At 43.6% G+C, this 26062-nt stretch overlaps 2 protein-coding genes across 5 annotated transcripts; one reads left to right on the top strand and one right to left on the bottom strand.

Annotated features, from left to right (window-relative positions):
- Window positions 1–378: 378 nt before the first annotated feature.
- On the top strand, window positions 379–5860 carry rgs20 (regulator of G protein signaling 20; the record flags this gene model as incomplete). Its single annotated transcript, XM_079490966.1, has 4 exons — window positions 379–542; window positions 3219–3287; window positions 3962–4196; window positions 5672–5860. 4 exons carry the CDS (start codon window positions 379–381, stop codon window positions 5858–5860), a joined length of 657 nt encoding a protein of 218 aa, XP_079347092.1.
- A 3803-nt stretch (window positions 5861–9663) lies between these two features.
- On the bottom strand, window positions 9664–24235 carry tcea1 (transcription elongation factor A (SII), 1). Of its 4 annotated transcripts, none has more exons than XM_079505468.1 (11): window positions 23947–24235; window positions 21408–21470; window positions 21221–21326; window positions 20906–21008; window positions 18971–18988; window positions 18499–18626; window positions 17462–17518; window positions 16729–16883; window positions 15348–15494; window positions 11647–11718; window positions 9664–10285 (listed from the first exon to the last, which is right to left on the bottom strand). In XM_079505468.1, exons 1-11 carry the CDS (start codon window positions 24019–24021, stop codon window positions 10277–10279), a joined length of 933 nt encoding a protein of 310 aa, XP_079361594.1. In that variant the 5' UTR covers window positions 24022–24235; the 3' UTR covers window positions 9664–10276. The 4 variants fall into 4 exon arrangements, with proteins under 4 accessions (XP_079361594.1, XP_079361593.1, XP_079361592.1 ...); XM_079505467.1 differs by lacking the exon at window positions 18971–18988 and adding an exon at window positions 18658–18675; XM_079505466.1 differs by lacking the exon at window positions 18971–18988 and having other exon boundaries at window positions 16729–16869; window positions 17448–17518; window positions 18499–18644.
- Between the last annotated feature and the right edge of the window lie 1827 nt (window positions 24236–26062).

Here is a 26062-nt window from a genome sequence, read left to right as displayed (position 1 = left end):
TATAATTGTAATTTAATTGTGTTCTTGACATTGGAACATAAATACAAATGTGTGTTTGGCTTTTAGGCTTCGTGAAGATAAATTGCACATGGCTTTGAACATGTTTCAACATGCCAAAATGTTTTAATTATGGATTATCTCAAATAAATGTGATTAGACAATTATGTAATGATTGTGACAGCCTGTGAATGTCTCAATGTGTCCTTCTGCTGTGTCTGTGTGCTTGTGTGTGTGTGTGTGTGTGTGCGTGTGTGTGTGCGTGTGTGTGTGTGTGTGTGTGTGTGTGTGTGTGTGTGCACACGTGCGTGCATGCGTGTGTGTGTGTGTGTGTGTGTGTGTGTGTGTGTGTGTGTGTGTGTGTGTGTGTGTCCGCAGCCCATGGGATCAGAGCGGATGGCGATGCGAAAGAGGCAGATGTCGGTGCAGCAGGAGTCGACAGCGGGAGGCTCTGCACCGGCCCTGCAGGGCCAAGCGGGCCAGGCCGGTCCGCGGGGCTCAAACACATGCTGCTTCTGCTGGTGCTGCTGCTGTAGCTGCTCATGGTAGGTCTGCCCTTTCCTAAAGCCTGAGTCTTGATTGAAACCTTTATTTATTCTTGAAAAGAGCATTAAGGTTCCCCCTCATTTGCAATGCTGACGACATCACATATATAAAAAACAATTACCGGTAAGACAGACAGAAAACACAAAACAAATCTACAAGTAAGGCATAGAGACATAATACACAGACAGTGAAACAAAACACAAGTTAAAAACAGTTACATATTGAGGTAGGGAGGTTCAGAAGCAGGTTATTAAATTGTCCATATGATATTGGGGTACCAATTTTCAGTGTTTGTTGTAGAGTGTTTCATGAAGTAGGGGCATCGAAGCAGAAAGCAGATTTTCCCAGTTCAGACTGCACAGATGGTACCTCTAGTGTAAGCCATTCACTTGAACGGGTCTGACAAGTATTTATTTTCCAGTTGCAACGTGATGTAGTTATATATACACATTGCTGTAGATCGGTTTCAAATGCTATAGAAAATTGCCAAAGTATAGCTCATATCTACGCGCTGTGTGGTAAATGGTAAATGGTGCATTTATATAGCGCCTTCATCCAAGGCGCTTTACATAGATTGTGCATTACATTCACCCATTCACACACACATTCATACACCGATGGCGGCGGAAACCATGCAAGGCAGCAACCAGGAGCAATCAGGAGCAATTAGGGGTTCAGTGTCTTGCTCAAGGACACTTCAACACTAACTCTGGGGGAGCCCGGGTTCGAACTGGCAACCTTGCGGTTACCATCCAGCCACTCTACCCCTGAGCCACTGCCGCTCACTGTGTTCAGTCTGGCTGACATGGCGGCAGTGAATTCACTTCCGCATTTCCTAGTCGCCTACTCGCTGTAGGCAGTATGTGGAAATGTCCATACTGGCTGCATTGAATGGTATCAGGCACGGTCGCCCATAATCCATCTCGCCCTCCATTTTTTCCGCCGACCACTCGGTGCCGCGGTTCTTGTATTCTTTATCTTGTTTTACTGAGAATAAGGTTAGAAATAAGTTTAGGGTTAGGCATAGTTTTACTGGGGTTACGTTTAGGTATAGGGTTAGGTTTAGGCATAGTTTTACTGAGGTCAAGGTTAGGAATAAGATTAGGTTTAACCGTTTAAGCATAATTTACTTAGGTTACTTTAGGAATACCAGGCCACACAGTTCCGCCAGCGAGTTGGTAAATGGGCGACTCGTCTGGTATGCATTGAATGGTCTTGATAAGAACATACTAGTGATTATAGGTTGATAGATAACCCTTGAAGCGGGTGGCCGCGGGCTGGCTGAGCTAAATCCGTATAGCAGGCCCCACCGACTTCTGTCCTTGCATTGTGCATCTGAGACATGGAATTGAGTTTCTCATCTCTCACTTCACCATTCTGTGCAAGGCCTTTGGTTATTAGCGATTCACCTTACTTCATATGCACTAGGGGTGGGACGATATGGGTTCCTCACGATACGATATATATCACGATATTAGGCCCTCGATAACGATAATATCACGATATTCGATATATTGCGATATTTGCGATATATCGATATATTGTATGAAATTTCATCAACGATATATCACAATATCTGCAACTACAAAATATTTGGAACTGAAAAAATGCAGCATTTTGTATTCCCACAAAGCTGTTTGGAGACTTTGGACAAATCACCATCCAGTAATTCAGTACTTCTGGTTGCTGTGGAATCTGAGTGGGATTTGCTTTATTTTAGCTGTCATTTCCTCCTTTTCTAAACACGTTGTCATCACTTCATTATGAACAACATTTCAAAAAAAAAAAAAAAAAAAGGGGGGGGTTTTCCCGATATCGATATTTGAATAATCAATATCGATTATTTATCGCGGGAGGACGTATCGATATATATCGCCATATCGATATTTCAGCACACCCCTAATATGCACATGTTCAAAGACGGGTGCATGGGTTTGGTCCGACGTTCAACAGTTCAACAGGCATTAGTCAGACACCCTACCCCAAACCCACGGGTGAGTTTTAACATGGCAATGCATGTCGGGAGCCACGGGTGAGTCTTCACCCACCACGCATGGGTCTTAACCAGCCACGCATGTTGTCGGACATGTCAGACTGCCCCCTCAAAGACAGGTGTCCAGAACCTTATATAAGTCGGGTGTAAAGAAGATGTTGGCTTGATGGCCCGGGTATCGGAGGAGACCCAAGGCTTTCTTCACCCTCCCAATGACTGATTGTGGGGGTTAGCAGAGATGGAGTACTTGTAGAGAGGCTGGGGAATTGGGAATTGGCTATACTAAATTGGGACTTGAAGGGGAGAAAATGTTTTTATTTTTTCTTGAAGGGGCATGTTTTGCACAATAACAGTCTTTTCATTATGTCTGCCCACGATCTCTGATTCATACAGTAGGCTACGTTTGTTTACCTCAGTCACTGATACTAAAATCTGATATTTTATTTTTATTTTTTCTATGAACCTGTGACTTGACACCCATACTGTTATAAAACGGAAATAAAAAGATTTTGAAAAGAAAAGAAAGAAGAACCTTATATAAGCACTGTACTACCATAAGCTTCAGGCCTGGCCTTGTGTTACATTATCATGATTTTACATCTCTAATCCTCAAGGAGAATATTTAGATTTCTGTCTCTATAACGTGTCGTGTATGCATTGTTTACGTCATTTCCATCATTAGGAACGAAGACCGGGAAGAGAGGAATCGAAAGGCCTCTTACGATGTCAAAGAAGAAGACTGTGAGGACAGGTCAGTCTCAAAGGGACAAACTACACATCCATGGCTTCATAATAATAATGAAATGTTACTTGACAATTCATTATCATTACAAATAATTGCAATTAACGATTTCATTGTGTATTATATATATATTTTATATATATATATTTTTGGGTTTTTTTTGCCTTTATTTGATAGATCACAGTAGGTTGACAGGGAACAGGGAGAGAGATGGGGGGGCAAGACATACAGAAAAGTATGTCGTCAGGATCGGGACTCAAACCCGCGACACACACAGTCAGGCTGCTACCCGGACCGTTAGGCTGGCCCAGGCCGATTTGTTTTTATTTTTTTCATCACTGAACATTGAAGCATATACTGTAAATAAAAATCACATTTCTATTTGGCTTTGTAAGCAAAAATTGCACAGGGCAGACATGACAAATAAGAAATCACATTTAATATTTATATACTTTCAAATATAAAATAAGAATAGTGCAAATAGCTGATCAGATCGGCTATTTCCATTATTATTTTAAAAAGTTTGGAGATTATTGTGACCATGATCTCAAATAATTGTGATCAGGCGATTATGTATAACTGTGACAAGCCTAACTTCATAATACAAATTGAAAAACAAAACAAAAAAAACAATTAAAGCTAAAATCATAGACTTCTCTGCTGTCTGTTCTCTCTCTCTCTAGTCCTCAGCCCACGTTGGAGGAGGTGCGCTTGTGGGGTCAGTCGTTTGACAAGCTGATGTGCTGCCCAGTGGGCAGGGCCGCCTTCCGCCAATTCCTTCGCACGGAGTTCAGCGAGGAGAACATGCTCTTCTGGTTAGCCTGCGACGAGTTCACCGAAGAGACCAACACAGGTGCGATCGAGGAGAAGGCCCGGATCATCTACGAAGACTACATCTCCATCCTCTCTCCGAAAGAGGTCTGGTTATTTACTTTCAAAACCTTCCTATACGTCAGTAGCCTGGGCAGCATTCCTTTTCTGGTTTATGATCTGGTCGGGAGCGGATGATATCGCTACGTCATGTTGTAGTATTGTTTTGTAGTCGACAGGCAGGAACAATCATCCGGAACTTCCTTTTCCCTCAAACCGATTTTTCTCAATAAAAGCTGCAGGCTACTAGTGCTTTTATTGTTATTCTTCCGGTTTGAGGGAAAGGAAGTTCCAGATGATTGTTCCTGCCTGATGACTACAAAACAATATTACAACATGACGTAGCGATATCATCCGCTCCAGACCGGTTCACACGGCACTTTTGTAACACCGACCAGGCTTTCCTGGTCTGTGTGGAAGAGAAGAAAGCCTGGTGAAGGTTAAAACGTCAGTGGTTTTCAAAGTGGGGCCCGACGGGGACCCCCAGGGGTCCTTGAGGGGCTTCCCCAGCTAAATTACTTACTATAGCATCAAAATCTTTTCAACCAGTTTAACCCTGTTGTATATTTCAGCTATTAGGAAATAGCAGATCTATAGCTCACAAGCTATTTTTGAAAAACTGAAAAATCTTGAAATGTTTTTGACCAATTTGGAATAATCTTGAAACAATTTAGCAGACACTCTTAATCCAGAATGATTTACAGTAACCAAGAACAACACACCGAACGGTTTGCGGAGCGGTCTTGATACCGGAAGGTCGCCAGTTCGTATCCCCGGACCGGCACGTTAAAATTACCACCACTGAAGTGCCCTTGAGCAAGGCATTGAACCACTACCATGAAATGTTCTATGAGCAGGGCCTGGCTGTAAACAAGTATCTGATGCTTAGTCCAGTTACCCTGGGTAAATATAGTAACTATACATCAAATACACAGAAATAGTCAACAAGAATCATAAGCAAGCTAAGAACCTAACATCCGTCTAACAGAGGAATATTCTATATAATGAAACTATGTGTATACACTATACTATAGTGTATATACACTATAGGGTGCTATGAAAGTCACAAATCCTGGCAAGAAGTAATTTCATGGGGGTCCGCGGCTATCATTTTGGGGTGTAGTATGCTATAGGGTGTAGTATGCTATAGGGTGTAGTATGCTATTGGGTGTAGTATGCTATAGGGTGTAGTATGCTATTGGGTGTAGTATTCTATAGGGATAGGTGTAGTATGCTATAGGGTGTAGTATGCTATAGGGTGTAGTATGTATAGGGTGTAGTATGTATAGGGTGTAGTATGCTATAGGGTGTAGTATGTATAGGGTGTAGTATGCTAGGGTGTAGTATGTATAGGGTGTAGTATGCTATAGGGTGTAGTATGCTAGGGTGTAGTATGTATAGGGTGTAGTATGTATAGGGTGTAGTATGCTATAGGGTGTAGTATGCTATAGGGTGTAGTATGCTATACTACACATCGAACAGTGGACATTGAGACGCTGTCCCTGGTTTCTCTTCTACTCCAGGTGAGTCTGGACTCCCGCGTGCGCGAGGTGATCAACAGGAACATGCAGGAGCCCACCTCTCACACGTTTGACGACGCCCAGCTGCAAATCTACACGCTAATGCAAAGAGACTCGTATCCGCGCTACATGAACTCCTCTGCCTACAAAAACCTGCTCAACAGCCTGTCAGAGCAGTCCCCCGAAATTTAGGGTGGCGAAGACCTGTGATCTTTTTAACTCTCATTAACTCCCCGACCGTCCACACACACACACGCCCACCCCTCACCCCTCCCCTGACCCATTTCTTTAGATGTTCAGTGTACGATTACATGAACCTCCTCCTCCCAGGGATCTCAGCGCTATTGTGATCTGCACCTGACCGAAAGACACTCAGGTCTCAAAAACCTCCCGAGGGCTTGACAGTACTGCTACAGTTCAACATAGCAAAACTCTCCAAAGGAATACTAATACATTTGTTTCCTGTTGTCTTTTGGATAGAAATAATCTATTTTATTTGTGTTGAACGTTTTTTTTCTTTCCTTCTTTTTTTATGGTCATTTTTTTTGTATGATTGTTTGAGGGAGAAAATGATTCCTACTGTAGATTATATATTTGAGTTTGTAAATAGTAAAAGAAAAAGGGAATTGTGGGTGTTTTATGGGATTCTATTTACTGCGTATGAAAATCAAAGCTCAAGTCAAAGGCTAAGTGTTAGCTGTACTTGCAGGCAGCTTTGTGGGGTACTGTATGGTTTACCTTGGTTCCAACCTGTTTTCAGTCAGCCAACCTCACCTGTAACAGTGACTTGGCAACTCCACTTCTTGTACCACTTCTTAAGCCCTAAGCGAAATCTTTTTTGAAAATAGCTCATCTACTTCCTTCAGCAGTAATATTTGTATCCTGAAACTAAACCCAAATGCGTTGGAGGTACACACCGGTTCCCCGTTGTCATAATGTCTGTATCATTTAGGACAGAACAGAACTGTTATGAGCTATTTGTGAGCAATTTTCAAAATGTTATATGCCCCAAAATAAGGAAGCCAGGGTTAAAGGAACATTCAGTGATTTGGGTGATTTGGAAAACCACCCAGTCTGCCCCGGTAACAAAATGTGCACATGCACGCTCTACAGTGGGGGGGAAGTGCAACAGGCCAACAGCATGTGCACCAAGGGTCGATCATGATTGGAGGAAGGCCCCTCTCATCCTGATTGGATGAAGGCTTTGCCACCCGCCACCAAAACTGAAACTAGGGGTTTTTGACCCCAGGGGCTCACTGGGGACAGGGAGGAACTCCTTATATGGTCAGCACACTATAGTAGGGAGGATGATCCAGAAAAAAATAAGTGATATTTGAATTAAGTAAAATCACTGAATATACCTTTAAAGTGATTTAGTGGTTATGCAGCGAATAAACAAAATGCAAAATCCTTAAACTAAGACTGAGGATTTTGCTGTGTATGTCTGTCAGAGTGCAATCTGGTGGTTCCCTAACAAGTTATGGTGAGTGAAGGGAAGGTACATTACTGTACCTACGCCTTAGTATTTAACTTTATCAGAGACAGGATATTTCATTCAAATGTTACTCATTAAGCAACTCATAGTATTTTGCAATATTCAAAGGTAGTTGTTATTTAGTCAGGCATCAGAAATTAAGAGATTATTTTTTATATATTAAAGATTGCCAATATTGGAAAAACCAGCCAGTACAAAAAGTATTCTGGACGAGCACACAGTCATAACGTGTCAATTAAGAAGAGGAAAAATGAGAGTACTTAACTATAATAAGCATGGCCATTTCCTTGATAGGAAATGGAGTCCTTTGTCATGTTAATGAGATAGATTTAAGATTGCTAATATAGAGTGAATAGTGGCATTGGTCCATAGCCACAGTGAGCAATTCTGTGACTTATAGTTGAACCCATTCAGGACGGGAACCCCTTTTGTTGTTAAGCGTTATGTGGCTATTGAAAAATAGCAACCCGGCCAAATACTATAGAATTCTGGGGGTCCTTGAGATGAAAAAAGGTTGAGCACCACTGACATAGAAACAGGTTTTTCCAGAAAACTGTTCGGCTCCTGAATCGGCTTCAGGTCTACATGGGTTAAAAAGCCTTGTTATTTTATCATTTTAGTTGATGGTTAAAAAGGCCTCTGGGACCAGGCCATGTTTAACCTGACTCCGCCAGATGGGGCAGCAGAGAGTTAGGCCATGTTAGCAGTGACACCAAAGCTACCACGTAAACTGTGCTCATACATTTTAACGTTTTCCACATACGAAAAATTTGGAGTTGCCAAGTGTCAAATAATATGTATAAATGTATAATGCTAGTTTTAGTTAAATTAGTGTTGCCTCACAAACATGTCACTCAAAGACAATATCCTCATTTGGGGAAGTGCCTTGACATTCAGATTTGTGACATCTTTATCATTGGCAACAGTTGTTTTCAAACACTTGCCATATGGATGGGTATTACTACGTGCACTCTTAAGTCAGTTACTGGAACACCAACACCCCCCCCCCCCCTCCCCTCATCGGCCAAGTTATTGCATGTGTTTTGTCTATATTCCTTAGTCATGACTACATTAATCGATTTTGGTAGTGTTACCAAACAGTATGGTGGCGATGTTGACAACATAAGGCTGATGGGGCTATGGGTGATCTGAACTACTGTCTGCCAATCTGTGTACTACTACTACTACTACAGTGGCACTTTCTACTTCTACTTTAAGCCTATACTTTGTTGTTACAACAGTGTTACTCGCCTTTCTAACTAAAAACTGTAAGTCGATGTGGGGGGCTAAGTCCGTCGCAGGGCTACGTATAAAATTGTCAGGCGTCAGGTGGAAACCTCATGTCCAAAACGGTAACTTGCCAGAAGGACATCGGGGGGAAAAACATAATCAGTTCCAATATAATTCCAGTAGTTATTCCGTCATGTTTTAGTAGTGAAAGTAGGCGATCCACATTGTGACGTGTCGTGAGCTTGTGGATCAGATATTTTCGCTACTTTTGCGCACCATTGGCATTACAGCGATGTATGAAATAGGGCTTTTATTTAAAGAATTAAATAATATACGTCAAAAAGATGAAATGTGAAGATACCAGGTTTCTGCCCGACAGTGACGATATGGGATTATTTGGGAGTACATTTTCTACTTGATATGTGCAATTTGAGCTGATGGTTACATCACATAGATCAACCTCGAACACAATCTAAGCCAATGGTTTGGAGTGATACTGCCTATAAATGTTTCTTCTTCTGTTTACTAGCCTATATGAAATGTGTTATTTTTTGCGGTATGTTTAATAATTAATACATTAAAGAAATCATGTGAATGTTTACAGTATATGGTTTAGCTTTTTTTCTGTTTCTCTCCAAGAAAATGATGATTTGTGGGCATTTTGATTCTAAAATAAAGCACAATAATTTTACTGACCCGAGTGACTTGCATAAAGTGTTGCACCCTGATAATCTTCTGCCAAGTGCAATTGAAAGTATTTCAGGCAGGTTAAGTTCTTTAAAAGATTGCTGAAATGAACAACCAGCATTATGAAAACTTAAATGGACTTGTGGATTGTCTATTTTTGCGTGACACTACTATAAAAGGAAGTAGGATATTATTTTATAAATATGTATAAAAAAGTTGAAATAGGGAGATATGTTTCCGCTCGTCAGAAACGATCGAGTGGTTGCACCTGGCAAAATACACAACAGGTAATTGTGTGCTCGTTCAGCAAGACATTATACTGTCCCTATTCAGATTAACAATGAATATTCACATTCATGAGCTAATTATTCCACCAATTCAACTCAGAACTGAACAGCTTGGGTCTGCAAATCTTGTACTAATACCCATAGTAAAATGACATATCTTGTACTAATACCCATAGTAAAATGACATATCTTGTACTAATACCCATAGTAAAATGACATATCTTTTACTAATACCCATAGTAAACAGTAAAATGACATAACGCAAAAAGCCAACGAAAATTCAGACTGAAACAAAGGATGCTTGTTCTGTTTTATAACGCCAAACAAAGGTTCATGCACAAAATGAGCTATAAGCGGAAATAGATCACACAATAAATTGGAGGCTGGAGGACAACACAGACTAATGAAAAGACATTTTCTTTACTATTTAATCAAATTATGACATTTCATTGGGAAATTAAATAAAACATTGTGGGGGGAGAGGGGGGGGCAAAGCAAAACGGGTAGTAACTTGTGGGTAAGTTCTGTCAAAAAAAAAGTTAAAACGACATATAAAAAATGTTGGTAAAAGAGATGAGACGAGATTGATCGTATATATCCGACAGCGAACATAGCTAAAAACAAAAAATCGAACATTTGAACGGAGGGTGGCGGGCCGCGGGACCCGACAACGAAAGTCTGCGTCTATCGAAACAATTGAACAGAGGAGTGGGGGGGCAGGACCCGACAACAGACTGCGTCTATGAACATTATATTCAAATAATAAAAGCAGTGGTGTATTTATATGGCAATTTGTGCACCAGGTTATACCACATAAAATAAACCTTCCAATCTGTTGCAGACGGACAGATTCCTGGTCCGGGAAACTTTGCTACTTCTCTGAATTCCAAGGTTATATCGCTTGTATATTCAGCAGAACTGGAGAAAAAAAAAGAAAGACAGAAATAAATAAATACAAATTTAAAAAAACGAAAACGGAAAAAATAGGCATACATTCATGTGACCCAGGATCAGCGACTGGTTAACACCTTGAGGGCCCGGACCTATTTAATCCATTAATAAAATCTGCCCATCGTTTATAGCGCCCGGACCACTTTTACCGACGGACCCGATGTTGTTGTGAATGTGTGTGTAGCAGCTAACAATAGCCACACCACTCTAGAGTCGATCGACAACGGGAGGTAAGAATAAATCTATCGCGACTAGCGACTGGACAGCGGAGGGCCGTCAAACACAGGATATTTTTTCATAATTAGACGGGATGATTTAGATCGCGAGTTATGAATGTTTTAAGATTTTCGTTGTCGTCAGCTAAACAGGCAGGGAACATTTTCGATGACGTGTCACTGTTGTGCAACACCGAGGATTGCGCAACAAGCGCCTCTAGGCTGTAGAGCGATGCGATCAGTTTTCATAGCACTAATTGGACGGAGATTAATCAATCTCCGTCTCGGGCAACTGACCGTGAACTTGACGGTGATCTCCGTCCTGCGCCTCCAAGGTGTTAACATGTAAATTATAATGCATTACAGCTATGAGAATTATAATAAACTATAATGCTGGGGAAAAGAAAATAGCTCTGCTGTCGGGAGGAAACTCCAAAATGTTTTTCAAATATTTCAGGAAATGAAAAATATAAATTTTTCAGGAAATTAAGAAAACTTCCATGAGAGGAGGAGAGGTGGTGGAGTTAGTTGCTTTAGCAGACATTTTGAGGGTCCAATGGAGTTAAGAGGTTTTGTCCATTGTCCAAAGCACTTTGTACTACTTTCCATTGGTTCAATATTATATAATACAGACGTAAGGGTGTTCAATAGCACTGATTTATGCCAAAAAAAAATCAAAAACCTCAAAAATGGAGTTGAGGTTTCCTCCCGACAGCAACGATATGTGGGTGACCAGCAAATATGAAGTATCATGATTATATTATATTCTTGACCTTATTAGTAATTATAAAATGCTGCATGTTGCATGCATAGGCAGCATCATATTATGGCATGACTTATGAGTACCGTTATAAAGCATTGAGTTATCTATGAGTGCTTATAACTATTACAATCTTACAAGCATATCATCAGCATTATAAGCATGTTTTGTGTGTGTTTGGGTAATTCATTATAGACATGGAGTAAAGGTTTTTTGTTTGTTTTTTTTTACCAAAAAGGGTAACAATTTATGTACATAACAGAACATATTTTGTAAAACAGACAGAGCTCAGTATGAATAAGAAAACACAAATAGACAAGTACATGAGTAAATATTTTGCATTCACAACATACCTTCCATCTATTTCCGCAGTCATTACAGAAGACGAATGTGGTCATGGGCTCATCAGCACTGCGAGTTTGAACCTGGGGACGGACGAACACACACACACACACACAGTTTAGTTTTTGTCAGGTGAAACCTGACATAAAAGCTCATGAAATGTAAGCGACCTAGTCATCAACCTAGTCATCAATGGGAGTGACGCCATGCTGCCTAAGCCAATGGTATACTCTGAAACACGGCCTAAGCCAATGGGGAGTCTGCACCACTCGTGTAGCCAATCACGTAGTAGCGACCTAGTCATGATTGGCTGCCTCCTAAGCCCTGCCCGCACCGTGGAGGTCTGGCAACGCCGCACCGCAACCACGCTAAGACCGCAGCTCTAAACGACAACAGCTGCTAATGTTATGAGCTAACTACATGGACAGCAGGAAAGCCACAACAAAACGAAGTCACTGAACCACGAACAGAACGTCTGAAACGAACGCAAACAACGGCCGCAACGTTGTGACACAGACACGTTACTAAAATAATATGGGGAGAAAAAAAAGGGGGACAACGGAGAAGCGCCTGTTTCACCTGACAAATATGACCATGTCATAATTTCTTGTTTACTACTAGTAGTCTACCATAGTGTAAGCAGCTCAGTGGCATGGTGGTTTAGAGCAGGGAGAGAGAGATGAAGCAGGGACCCCCACTACCTCTAACCCAGGAGAGAGAGATGAAGCAGGGACCCCCACTACCTCTAAGCCTGGAGAGAGATGAAGCAGGGACCCCCACTACCTCTAAGCCTGGAGAGAGATGAAGCAGGGACCCCCACTACCTCTAACCCAGGAGAGAGATGAAGCAGGGACCCCCACTACCTCTAACCCAGGAGAGAGATGAAGCAGGGACCCCCACTACCTCTAACCCAGGAGAGAGATGAAGCAGGGACCCCCACTACCTCTAACCCAGGAGAGAGATGAAGCAGGGACCCCCACTACCTCTAACCCAGGAGAGAGAGATGAAGCAGGGACCCCCACTACCTCTAACCCAGGAGAGAGAGATGAAGCAGGGACCCCCACTACCTCTAACCCAGGAGAGAGAGATGAAGCAGGGACCCCCACTACCTCTAACCCAGGAGAGAGAGATGAAGCAGGGACCCCCACTACCTCTAACCCAGGAGAGAGAGATGAAGCAGGGACCCCCACTACCTCTAACCCAGGAGAGAGAGATGAAGCAGGGACCCCCACTACCTCTAACCCAGGAGAGAGAGATGAAGCAGGGACCCCCACTACCTCTAACCCAGGAGAGAGAGATGAAGCAGGGACCCCCACTACCTCTAACCCAGGAGAGAGAGATGAAGCAGGGACCACCACTACCTCTAACCCAGGAGAGAGAGATGAAGCAGGGACCCCCACTACCTCTAACCCAGGAGAGAGATGAAGCAGGGACCCCCACTACCTCTAACCCAGGAGAGAGAGATGAAGCAGGGGCCCCCACTACCTCTAACCCAGGAGAGAGAGAGATGAAGCAGGGACCCCCACTACCTCTAACCCAGGAGAGAGAGATGAAGCAGGGACCCCCACTACCTCTAACCCAGGAGAGAGAGAGATGAAGCAGGGACCCCCACTACCTCTAACCCAGGAGAGAGACATGAAGCAGGGACCCCCACTACCTCTAACCCAGGAGAGAGAGATGAAGCAGGGACCCCCACTACCTCTAACCCAGGAGAGAGAGATGAAGCAGGGACCCCCACTACCTCTAAGCCAGGAGAGAGAGATGAAGCAGGGACCCCCACTACCTCTAAGCCAGGAGAGAGAGATGAAGCAGAGACCCCCACTACCTCTAACCCAGGAGAGAGAGATGAAGCAGGGACCCCCACTACCTCTAACCCAGGAGAGAGAGATGAAGCAGGGACCCCCACTACCTCTAACCCAGGAGAGAGAGATGAAGCAGGGACCCCCACTACCTCTAACCCAGGAGAGAGAGATGAAGCAGGGACCACCACTACCTCTAACCCAGGAGAGAGAGATGAAGCAGGGACCCCCACTACCTCTAACCCAGGAGAGAGATGAAGCAGGGACCCCCACTACCTCTAACCCAGGAGAGAGAGATGAAGCAGGGACCCCCACTACCTCTAACCCAGGAGAGAGAGATGAAGCAGGGACCCCCACTACCTCTAACCCAGGAGAGAGACATGAAGCAGGGACCCCCACTACCTCTAACCCAGGAGAGAGAGATGAAGCAGGGACCCCCACTCCCTCTAACCCAGGAGAGAGAGATGAAGCAGGGACCCCACTACCTCTAAGCCAGGAGAGAGAGATGAAGCAGAGACCCCCACTACCTCTAACCCAGGAGAGAGAGATGAAGCAGGGACCCCCACTACCTCTAAGCCAGGAGAGAGATGAAGCAGGGACCCCACTACCTCTAAGCCGGGAGAGAGAGAGATGAAGCAGGGACCCCCACTACCTCTAAAACCCAGGAGAGAGAGAGAGATGAAGCAGGGACCCCCACTACCTCTAAGCCGGGAGAGAGAGAGATGAAGCAGGGACCCCCACTACCTCTAACCCAGGAGAGAGAGATGAAGCAGGGACCCCCACTACCTCTAAGCTGAGAGAGATGAAGCAGGGACCCCCACTACCTCTAACCCAGGAGAGAGAGATGAAGCAGGGACCCCCACTACCTCTAAGCCGGGAGAGAGAGAGATGAAGCAGGGACCCCCACTACCTCTAACCCAGGAGAGAGAGATGAAGCAGGGACCCCCACTACCTCTAACCCAGGAGAGAGAGATGAAGCAGGGACCCCACCTACCTCTAACCCAGGAGAGATGAAGCAGGGACCCCACCTACCTCTAACCCAGGAGAGAGAGAGATGAAGCAGGGACCCCCACTACCTCTAACCCAGGAGAGAGACATGAAGCAGGGACCCCCACTACCTCTAACCCAGGAGAGAGAGATGAAGCAGGGACCCCCACTACCTCTAACCCAGGAGAGAGAGAGATGGTTCTGTACTTGATGTGCACTTATCCTAGCCTGGCGCGGCCAGACTCATAGCGAGGGTTCACTGATGTTTCCTCCCCGCATAGGGAAGAATCTTCAGTGAATCTCCGCTATGAGGCTGGCCAAGCCAGGCTACACTTATCCCCCCTCCACATTTCCCTCTTCGACGAAAATAGCCGATCCACAAGCCCACAACAAGAGGCCTTGTGAGCTTGTAGATCTTTTCGACTGAGGCAATAACACAGCACACCTAAACCTAACCTTAACCCATGTCTAACCAATGACTAGTCTAAACTAAGTATGCACCCCAACCTTAACCCATGTCTAACCAATGACTAGTCTAAACTAAGTATGCACCCAGAGGACCCCTGGTGAAGATCCCCGTTTAGAGCACCCGTCCTGAGATTGGGAATACGAAGACACTACAACCACAACCTGAGTCATACCAAGACACTACAACCACAACGCTCACGACTACACCATGTCAGCTTGCAGGTCAGCTATTCTCTGCCGTTCTAACTTCTCAGAGAGCGACACCATCGCTCGACAAGAGCATAAGTTATGCTTTAGCAGTAGGCTAGTATGCTATTGGATAGAAATGAAACGACTGGGGAGTGTCTATTCGAATAGTAGTACTTTTTAGTGGTACACCCCTAATCACATTCATATCAAACCGGGTCTCAATGAAACAGATAAGGGTTGAAAAACACGGTAAAGAGAAATCCTCATACCTGTGTATAGGTGCACTTCTTGCCCTTGCACTTGCCACAGGTAAACATATCCGACTGTGTGCCTCCGGTGGTGGATAACTGGTGGTCCCTGACAGCCTCTTTGGTCAAGTTCTTTCTCATCTCCCTCAGCTCGTCGCTGGCCATTTCCTGCAAGAACAATTAGGCAATAAACGACAATAAATCAGAATGCCATCAGTCGGCCAGAGCAACACACCACCACATATTCCACCCGCTTCGAATGTCATCAGCCAATAATCAAGTCCTGTCCGTGATCAGGACCTTGGAATAGAGCCAATGTGTGATAATCAGACATACTAGGAAACACGGAAGTGAAACCACTGACACGGTAGGGAGAGCTTGCTATTTGTGACCATGACCATTACGGAGGAGCGCCGTTTCTGGTGGCCATGAGACACTTAAGGCACCACTGAGCGAGGCGCTAGCCGAGTGAGTCTCCGTGCCGAGCGTTGCGACGGCCGCCAGAGCCGACTAAGCGCCGTTGGAGTTGCGTGCCGATGGGCACAGAATAGTAAATATTAATCCCCCCTACTTTCCATGCCCCAGACATGTCTGCACTGCCCTGCACGCACTGAAAACAACGTCAGTATGGCCATATTCCAATGTCTTGATAACGGTTGATAACGTGTACATAAGGTTTAAATTTTGAGGCAGCCGAGGGTTTTGCCAATGGTTAAATCGAGGGGCACTGTCTCAAGCGAAACTTGAGCCACCACCGAGCGAGCTAAAGCGATCGAGTTGCCGTGGCAAACGTTGCAAAGTGTGATTGAGCCGCCTCAGCCCACTTGAGCACAAGCACTTCACATGGAATTATCTGGAAAGTGTTCACTTTCACAGTTCACTAGTACTGTATTTACGGAATTGCCAATCTGTGTTATTTCACCACGTTTGGGTGAGATCGGGCTGAAATCCTACATAACACTTTCCAGAGATTTCCATGTGAAGTGCTCGTGCTCAAGTGTTTACTGTTTTGCTCTAGCCCATTCTGAACGGGAACCCCTTTTGGTGTTTTAGCATTATGTTATACTTTAGCTATTTAAAAATAGCAGACCTACAAGCTTATAGCGCGGCATTAGGTGCCCCGCTATAAACTTGTAGGTCTGCTATTTTTTTAAAATCGCAAAAATGTGGCGCAAATCTTTGAATATATATTCTTTCAGAGCAAACATTTTTAACTCAAATCTTTGATTCTGGGGGGGTCCGTGGAACAACACATTTTCAGATGTGGTTTGGCGGCCAATTACACATATATTTGGGGGTCCTTGACATGAAAATGTTTGAGAACCACTGACATCGAAACGTTTTTCAGAAAACTGTCATGATTTAGAAGACATTTTTAGAATGGTTTTCAGGTCTAACCGACCTCTGCCGTCATCTTGGCCATGCGTTCGGGGGACACGTTCCCACACAGCACAGTCCTCCTCAGGTTGGGGTTCTTCACGTCCTTTAGGTTGGAGATGCGGCTCCGCACTCGGTTCTTGAATTTCATGTCGGTACACTTGAACTCTTGGTGGATAAGTGATGGCAAGTCAAGGAAGTTTTAAGCTTAAACAAATATTACTAAGCAATTTGGTGGAATGCTATGCATTACCGACAATGCAGCACCTATGGAGACGTACAAATTAGGGATGGGCTTTAAAAAAATAAAAAAAACAGTAGGCAATTTATATAATTGCTTATATTATACTCCACATTGAGGAAACATTCTGTAGCATGTTGTGTATGAATAAATGGCTCAAAGTACAACCTAACTCTGTGCCACCACCATAAGACAATGACAGGTTATGGTTATTTATGGTGTTCAGAATCAAAGCTACTTAGAATACTACAAGTGTAAATAACAAGGCCAAGCACAACTAAATGCATCCATAATTTCCACATAAGCGTGAACAATGTGCTGTATTTGATGTATAACCTGTTCCACATCGGCTTATTCAACTATTCGTGCCCATCCCTAATACAAAGCTAGTAGAAGATTAAAAAAAAACATTCTTTAAATGAATTAGGTATCCACAATGAAAATCTCAGAACTATCAGAAATGGCAAAAGAAAGAACAATGTCATGGTGAACTGAGTGCAAACATTCAACAGGATATATTCCTCGATTTGTGCCCCAAGTTCGTCGCAGTCAGCACCAATAGCAATGTAGTCATCTGAAAGAAAACAGGACGAGAGACAGGGATGAAAAAGTGAGGGTGTGTCCATCTGTGTGCATGCGTGCATGTATTTTTTTAATTTAATTTAATTTAAAGCACAACTCAGAAACCCATCATTGTCTCCACCAGGCCGAAGGCATGGGGAGAGAGTATGTTTTGCACTCCGTCCGTGTGTCCGTCCGTCCGTCCGTCCTTCCTTCCGTCCGTCTGTGTACAGCTAATCTCCGGCACCGTTAACCCGGTCGATGCCAAACTTTGCACACACACTCCCTGGATGCCAACGATGAACCTCTGCCCCGCATTTTCCAGAACGGCCTGTTATAGCGCCACCATGAGGCAGCTTTTCACATGTTTTACCTAAAACTGCACCGATCTGCGTGAAACGTTGCATGCACACTCCCTAGAGGCCAAGGACAAACCTTTGACCTGCATTTTCCGCATCTGCCTTTTATAGCGCCACCAGGAGGCCGACTTTTGTAAAACACATTTTTTGATATTACTCCTCCAGATTCTGTCCAAAAATCTCACAAATCGTTACACAGTATCTCTATGGTCATGTGCTCAAGTCGGATCTGTCCGATATTTCATATTCCATCATAATTGGCTATAATTGGCTTTCACAGTTTGCAAGATTGCCCCGTTTTGAACAAAAGCCTCAAATCATGAACGCAGCATGCAATTTACGTGAAATCTTTCACACATTTTCTTACTGGGCTGAGGAATATATCCCACCCTTTTCACATTGGCCTGTTATAGCGCCACCAACAGGTTGATTTTTGCAAAACACATTTTTGGAACAAAATGCCTCAAATCATCCAATTGCCATCAAAGGCAAACATGTTTATATTACTCCTAAACATCTCACACAGTCCTATCCTCCTGGTGGAGACCTGTGCCCAGAAGGGCACTTTTTCTAGTTCTCTGTGCTGACAGCCAGGCAGCACTGGCCGTTTCCATATTCTAATAAATGGGTTTACCTCCCGTTTGCAGCGCGGCGCACAGCAGCTCTCTGCACTTGATCCGGACAGAGTCTGAGGTGGTTGGTGCGCGGGGAAACGTGGAGATGAGGTTGTTGGTTGGAACGTCTGCAGGCTCGCTCTTGCTGCTCGAGTTACTGTTGGAGCTGTTGAAGGGACATTGAGTTACTGTTGGAGCTGTCGAAGGGACATTGAGTGACTGTTGGAGCTGTCGAAGGGACATTGAGTGACTGTTGGAGCTGTTGAAGGGACATTGAGTGACTGTTGGAGCTGTTGAAGGGACATTGAGTTACTGTTGGAGCTGTTGAAGGGACATTGAGTTACTGTTGGAGCTGTTGAAGGGACATTGAGTTACTGTTGGAGCTGTTGAAGGGACATTGAGTTTACTGTTGGAGCTGTTGAAGGGACATTGAGTTTACTGTTGGAGCTGTTGAAGGGACATTGAGTTTACTGTTGGAGCTGTTGAAGGGACATTGAGTTACTGTTGGAGCTGTTGAAGGGACATTGAGTTACTGTTGGAGCTGTTGAAGGGACATTGAGTTTACTGTTGGAGCTGTTGAAGGGACATTGAGTTTACTGTTGGAGCTGTTGAAGGGACATTGAGTTTACTGTTGGAGCTGTTGAAGGGACATTGAGTTACTGTTGGAGCCATGGAGGAATTGTGTGCACATGCAAAGGGGCCCTGAGACAATGGGGGCCTCCGGCCTTGCTTGGATTCAGAATGTGCTCAAAGTCACGCTTCCGACAAGCTTTGAACTGAGCAGATTGGACTTTCCGTTCCAGAGATAATGGCCAAAACGACTTGAAAACAGCAACTTTAGCTGATTTTCGATCGCCGATCATTGTCGCCCATTTTTCATTAATAGGATGGACGGACTGCGACAAACTAGATACCCGAGTAAAGTTCACTTTGAACTGCATCCATTACATCCACTTCAATTCCCCTCTGCCTTACCGTTAGGGGCAGTTGGAAAAAAGGAGGGAAAAAAGCCACATTCGGGGGGGTTTGGGGGGCCTTTCGATTTTGTGCCAAATTTATCACTATTTTCACTTTAATCCATCCATGGTTGGAGCTGTTGAAGGAACATTGAGTTACTGTTGGAGCTGTTGAAGGAACATTGAGTTACTGTTGGAGCTGTTGAAGGAACATTGAGTTACTGTTGGAGCTGTTGAAGACAACATAGAACTTCTTAGCTGGCAATGCCACTATAGTCTACACAGCACTGGTTCAATCTCAAGCTTTTGAACGTCAAGAACCTCCAGTTTGATATGCATTAATAGGCCACTTGATGATTTTCTTCATCTCTGTGATTACAATCTACACTGCAACAAAAACTAACTGCACAAAAATGGATTTCACCCACTTCTTTTGACCTGTAAACCTGTGATGCGACATTAAAATTGATTCTTAACTCTGAGAGCGTACAACCTGCTACAATTTGTCTCCGTTAATTACACAAAAAGCTGGTGACTCCTTGAGCTTGTGCAGTACTCAAACTTACGCTGTAAGCAGAGCACAGATCTCCGTCAGGAGGCATGCCCTAATTAACCTGACTCTGCCAGATGGGGCAGCAGAGAGTACACTGGGTTCCCCCCTCCTTCTCCCATCTGGGAACTCTCAGGCAGACTTGATGCTCCGGCCACCAAACGGCCTGGCCAATCAGCGGCAGCAAGAGGCAGGATCAAGGCAGGACTGTGTATGCCTTGATCCCGCCTCTAGCTGCCGCTGATCCCGCCTCTAGCTGCAGCAGAGAGTACACTGGGGAACCCAGTGTACTCTCTGCTGCCCCATCTGGCGGAGTCTGGTTATGCCCTAATACCGTGTGAATACAAAGAAGTCAAAAAGGTGCCTTCAATTAAGTAGGGCTTGAAATCGACTAATCGTCGTCCTCCGATTGGGCGACGATTACACGCCCTACCGAATTGAAGATCCCATATGCTGGACGGATAGCTTGCAACCGACACCAGATAAATCTGCATGAGGAGGGTGAATCTTCTGGTCTCCACACATGGACACGGGCAGTGGCCCCAGAGGCACATTCAAAGATTTATTCTGATGTTTTGCAAATGGGTTCCCAGATTGAACCCAGTCTGACTGGTTCATCAAATGATGTTCTTTCAACTCATTTGCAAAGGTAAACAACAGACTGTGTGTGTGTGTGTGTGTGTGTGTGTGTGTGTGTGTGTGTGTGTGTGTGTGTGTGTGTGTGTGAGAGAGAGAGTGTGTGGGGGGGGGCTCTAAAGTAGAAATAATAAGTACAAATAATAATGATGAATCAGACTGCATGTGGAAACACCCACGCTTTGTGAATGAAGCCCATTCACTTTTAGGGGGAATCCCTAGATAATGTTGTTGCACTTATGCTGAACAACAGCTACAGTAGGATATGCATTTAGTTGCCTTCACCTTTCCTCTTTGGGCTCTGGGCTTCCCTGCGATGGAGAGGCAGGTGTCGTTGACGGCTCTTTCCTCTTCTCCTCTGAAGGTTTGTCTCCACCTCCAGGCTCGTCTGGCAAGCAGAGGAAACAGTGTCAAACACCACCACAGTTGCACCAAGACAGCTCAACAAAACACGACAAAAGTGAGAAATTGCCATTTGAGTATCAAGTACACACACTATTGGCTTTGATGTACTACAGTGAGTGGGGGGGAAAGCAGGCAGCATTACAATCAGGCAAAGACAGGCGGAGACAATAGTAATAATGATGATAAAGGGATTACCTAAAAGCTTCTTCCATGATTTGATCAAGGCCTTGGCTAGAGACGTCACCTCATCATCTGTGCTTTGCTTGCGGATGGCATTGACAGACATCCCAATTCTAGTGGACTGGAGAAAGACATTGCTTCAATGCCTCGACAGATACAAACGGTGCAATCAAGATGCAAGAAAAGAAATGAGCAAAGATACCTGAAGTAATGCCAGATTCATAGGGATAGATCGCAGCTCCTTGAGTAGGTCCAAAGCCCCAGACTGCAGCGGGGAGAAATAGTTTAAATTCAGAATCAGCCTGCTCACATGTTTACATTTATTTTATTTTATATATAATAACATTGAACCAGGAGTTTAATCTAAGCTTTCCAACTAGAAGCAGGGTTCTAAAGATGTCAATCAGTCCACCAATTAATAATTCACTGTCATACTACCCAGAGGTCACGTTGCCAGACAAACAGAGATCGACTAATAGTTCAGGGTTAATCTAAATGTATTTGTTATGGGCTTGGATCTGGCAGAGATCCTACTACGCCCACTGCTTTGAACGCCAATCCGGATACAGCCCATAATATTCAGGACAACCTTAAAGACTTTATTAGTTCTATGCGATACCGTTTTATTTAGCCCATCAAAACCGAGAAAGCATCCGTGTCATTTATACTATTCAAAAGTAGCAGAACTACAAGCTCATAGTGACGAAGTTTTGTAGAATCAGCCTCAGGTCTTCAATCCTCAGTTGTAGCCCATTCATTGAATGCAGATATCACCAGACCCATCACAGGGTTCCCACACATTTTTACCAATGAATTTCCACAACTTTTCCTGAATATTTTAACGCAATTTCCATATATAATAATCATTCAGCGCAATAACGAGTCTCTTACTCCTATGTGTAATGCCCAAAGACAGGCAGTGTAGCAACAATAAAGCATAGAATATAGAACGCTATAATTCTATTCTACATTTTGAGCCAAATGTTTTGCTACACCGCCTATCCTAGGATCACACTGCAGCACGCTGAGCTTGTTGATCTGTTATTTTTGTCATGTACTTGGTACACATTGGGCTGCAATCACGCTGCCCGAATAACGACGTATGTTACATATTTTGTGTAATGTTATACATGTTTTGGAAACGTTAATTTTTTAACAAAAATCTATAGCCACAAACAATGCATAGCCAACTATTTTTCCAGGTTCCTTTATACATTCCAAACCTTTTTCCATGTCTGGAAAATGTAATTTCTGGTTTCAAAATATTTCCAGGAATATCATGACCATGGGAACCCAGTATCAGACTAGGATGCGATCTCATTTCTGATTGACCCCAGAAGATGAATTCTACAGATGTTGGTGCCTTTCCTCCTTTAGCAGAAATGCTCATTAACATTTGCACACATATTCTGAAGGGAGACTTATTGCCGTGCAACTCCCACCTAGCGGAGGATTAAACCCAAACAATATCAGTGACGCCTGCATTTACTTTAGACAACTATATTAATTATGCACACAAGACACCTGGTTAACTATAGATTTGCACTGCAGGATGAACTCTGATGATTTTGGTAACCCCATGTTTCTTCTAGCAGGCGGGCAGTGAATGGGCACCAAGGAAGAGTGGGCACCTCTGTGTTAAATTGGCTATTCTTTCCAAAATGTCAATTCCAAAATTGAAACGTTAATTATGAATTGAGTGTGCAAAACCATACCTACCGGTATATTAGATTGTTATCACCATGAAACTTCCCCAGTTGATTACTTACACGAAGACAATGATTTATTCTATTACAAATTTTAAATTAATGCAAATGAGGCATTATATAGGACAATATGCAAAAAAATAGAAAATATGAAAAAGCTACTACTGCGGAAGGTTTATCATATATGAATTTACTTACCGGTATAAATTCATATATAACGTTCCAATTTTGGAGCTCTGACTCATGGACTAAGAACCAAAAAACTGAACCGGTTCCCATTGGGAACCAACCGGTGGTCTCCCATAAGGTGGTCTCCCATAAGGGTCCATTTGGTTATACTATCTATCAATTAGCTGGGGAGTGGGGACCCCCTGGAACTCCCTCAAGGACCCCTGGACCCACTGCTTTAGAATAATTGGAGAGAGAACTAATCACAGTGCTTTTAGGCTACTTTCTATCAGAAACGCAACAACAACAACCCAATGTTTACTAGATTAACTATTAGCATAGACGGCTAACTGGCTAACCATTCTTGTGCGGCTATTGAGCTCTTTCGTGCTCACAAATGCATCGCCAGAATCCGCCCCAAAAAAACACGACTTTTATAAACTCAAGTCAACGCGTGAAATAAACTCGACTGGTTTGTTGTGTGGGATTCACAAAGAAAAGAAGCCGGCTTGTGTTCAGGGCTAACTTATGTTAGCTCTGGCAAAAGGTGAGCGATAAAAAGCAAAAGTACAAAAGCAGGACCGCCAACCAGAGGCAGCTTTTTAGAAGATCAGGTTCGCGTGTAGTTATAGTTTCTGATGCATTGGATCCAGTTATTTTTGGACGGCGCGGACGCTCTTTAAAAGGGGTGCCAACTGACGGATGGGTTTGATTTGTTGTTGACATGTTGTTGGGGCTAACATCGCCAGGCTAGTAGTATACTATACACAGGAGGCTACAGCTAAATGCTAACACGCTAACGTGTAGTAGTAGCCATGCAACCGAGCAGCAAAGCAAACTGATGGCATCCATTCATCTCATTCTCACCCCGCTCTTCTTCTGGGCCATTTTATCCATTTTCTTGGCGATTCTGATGATCTCCTCTTCTTCCTTTTTGCCCATGATGTATTGTTGGCTGAGTTGGAGTGATCTGCTTTGCAGGAACCCGTAAAAAAAAGAAAACAAATGGGTCCCTCTCCTCGACGAGTAATGGAAGCTGATGACAAAAGAGGCCAGCCAGCCACACAGTCAGGCACACCGCCCAGGCGTCCACACACAGGGCACTACGAGAGACTCACTGTTGCCATGTTCACACACACGTGTGAGAGAAATAAGAAACCAGGTCCATGAAAACTAGCCTCGGGAAACCCAGGCGTTTTTATTTCCAGAAAACAAGCCCAAAATAAAAAGAAGCCTGACTGATTCAGAGTTATATTTTCAAAGCAATCATGGGGGAAACAAAAGTGACAAAATGTGGAATATTCTTTGAAACATTTTAACAACATAAATCTTGTATGGGGGTATCCTGGCACAAAATATGTTTAGATGTAGTAGGCCTAGAGTCCTTACTCTTAGATGGACAAATACATTTTAATCTGGAGGTGGCTTGACATGAAAATGTGTGAGAATCACTGGTTTAAAACAACATTATGAAACAAGACCAAAATAAGCAACTACACGTTAGAAACAAGACCCAATAAACCGCAAGCCGCAACTACCAATATTTCCAAGCAACTTTACAGAAAACAAGCACAAAGTCGCTTATAATAAGCGGACATGGCAACACTGGTACACAGCACAGCACACCGCTATGGCTATGGGCGGGTTATGGAGCATTACCGCCACCTACTGTGGACGTTTAGCACTGCTCCAGATGGTAAACTTTGTGGTTCTCAAACTTTTTCATGTCAAGGACAAGGACCCCGGCCCAAATTGCCCTGCGGACCCCCATTTAGTTTGAGATGCATTAGGCTACCCTCCCCATTTAATGCCATTTCTATCCCTGGGACCCTGATTTATATTGTAAAATCATTGTTAATTTAACTCTGGGAGTGTTAACGGGTCCATTTGGTTCCATTTGTACAGAGCTCTCTGAGTTACAAACCCATAAGGGTCTATTTGGTTCCTAACTATCTATCATTTAGCAGGGGACCCCCTGGGGCCCCACCCCCACTTTGAGAACCACTACTGCTTAAACTTGTTCATCATGTCAAGGGCGGATTGGTTGATTGGTTGATTGATTGATTGATTGATTGGATACTTTATTAAGTATCCAATCTTGTGTGTGTGTGTGTGTGTGTGTGTGTGTGTGTGTGTGTGTGTGTGTGTGTGTGTGTGTGTGTGTGTGTGTGTGTGTGTGTGTGTGTGTGTGTGTGTGTGTGTGTGTGTGTGTGTGTGTGTGTGTGTGTATTATATTATTTGTTGAATGATGTTCATGCAACATTTTTTACAAGAATTTCTTCTCATATTTGATGGAATTTCCTAACCTATCTATCTATCTATCTATCTATCTATCTATCTATCTATCTATCTATCTATCTATCTATCTATCTATCTATCTATCTATCTATCTATCTATCTATCTATCTATCTATCAATCAATCAATCAATCAAACAATCTCTAGTATTCCACTTTTCCAGTGCAACCAATTGGATGGATATTACACGTAGCCTACATATATATCTACATATAGACATCAGCATTCCTCAAGTTAAGTAGCCCATAGGTTTATCAAGCAAAAAATCACACCCGTGTGAAGTGAGGGGCGCTAATATATTAAAGTCTAACTCATGTTGATTAGGTGATGTAATGGCGATGTAAAACAAACGGTGCCAACACAAACATTAAACGCCATAAAAAAAAAAGAAACATTATATGACGTAATGAGTTACATTATGACGTAAATCTTCCCTTCATTGTCAATGGCGTTTACAAAACAAACATTGAACTATAAAGACAAACATTAAACCTGTGTATAGGAGGGCTGGCGCCCCTCAAAAAATAAAATAAAATAAAAAGCTTCGTGGCTCACCCCCTCTCCCCTCCCTGGCCTTTTCACTGAAAGTTTGCAGAGAGTATATTTCTAGTACTGACACCATCAGACATCTATTGGAAGGATACTGACGGGGAAAGCTTATAACTGTTAGGAAAACAATACCACAA

The sequence above is a fragment of the Electrona antarctica genome, assembly GCF_951216825.1.
Source record: "Electrona antarctica genome assembly, chromosome: 1".
In the NCBI taxonomy this organism is placed as follows: Eukaryota; Metazoa; Chordata; class Actinopteri; order Myctophiformes; family Myctophidae; genus Electrona; species Electrona antarctica.
The sequence above is the reverse complement of the archived record's forward strand: the minus strand, read 5'-3'. Positions and strand labels throughout refer to the sequence as shown.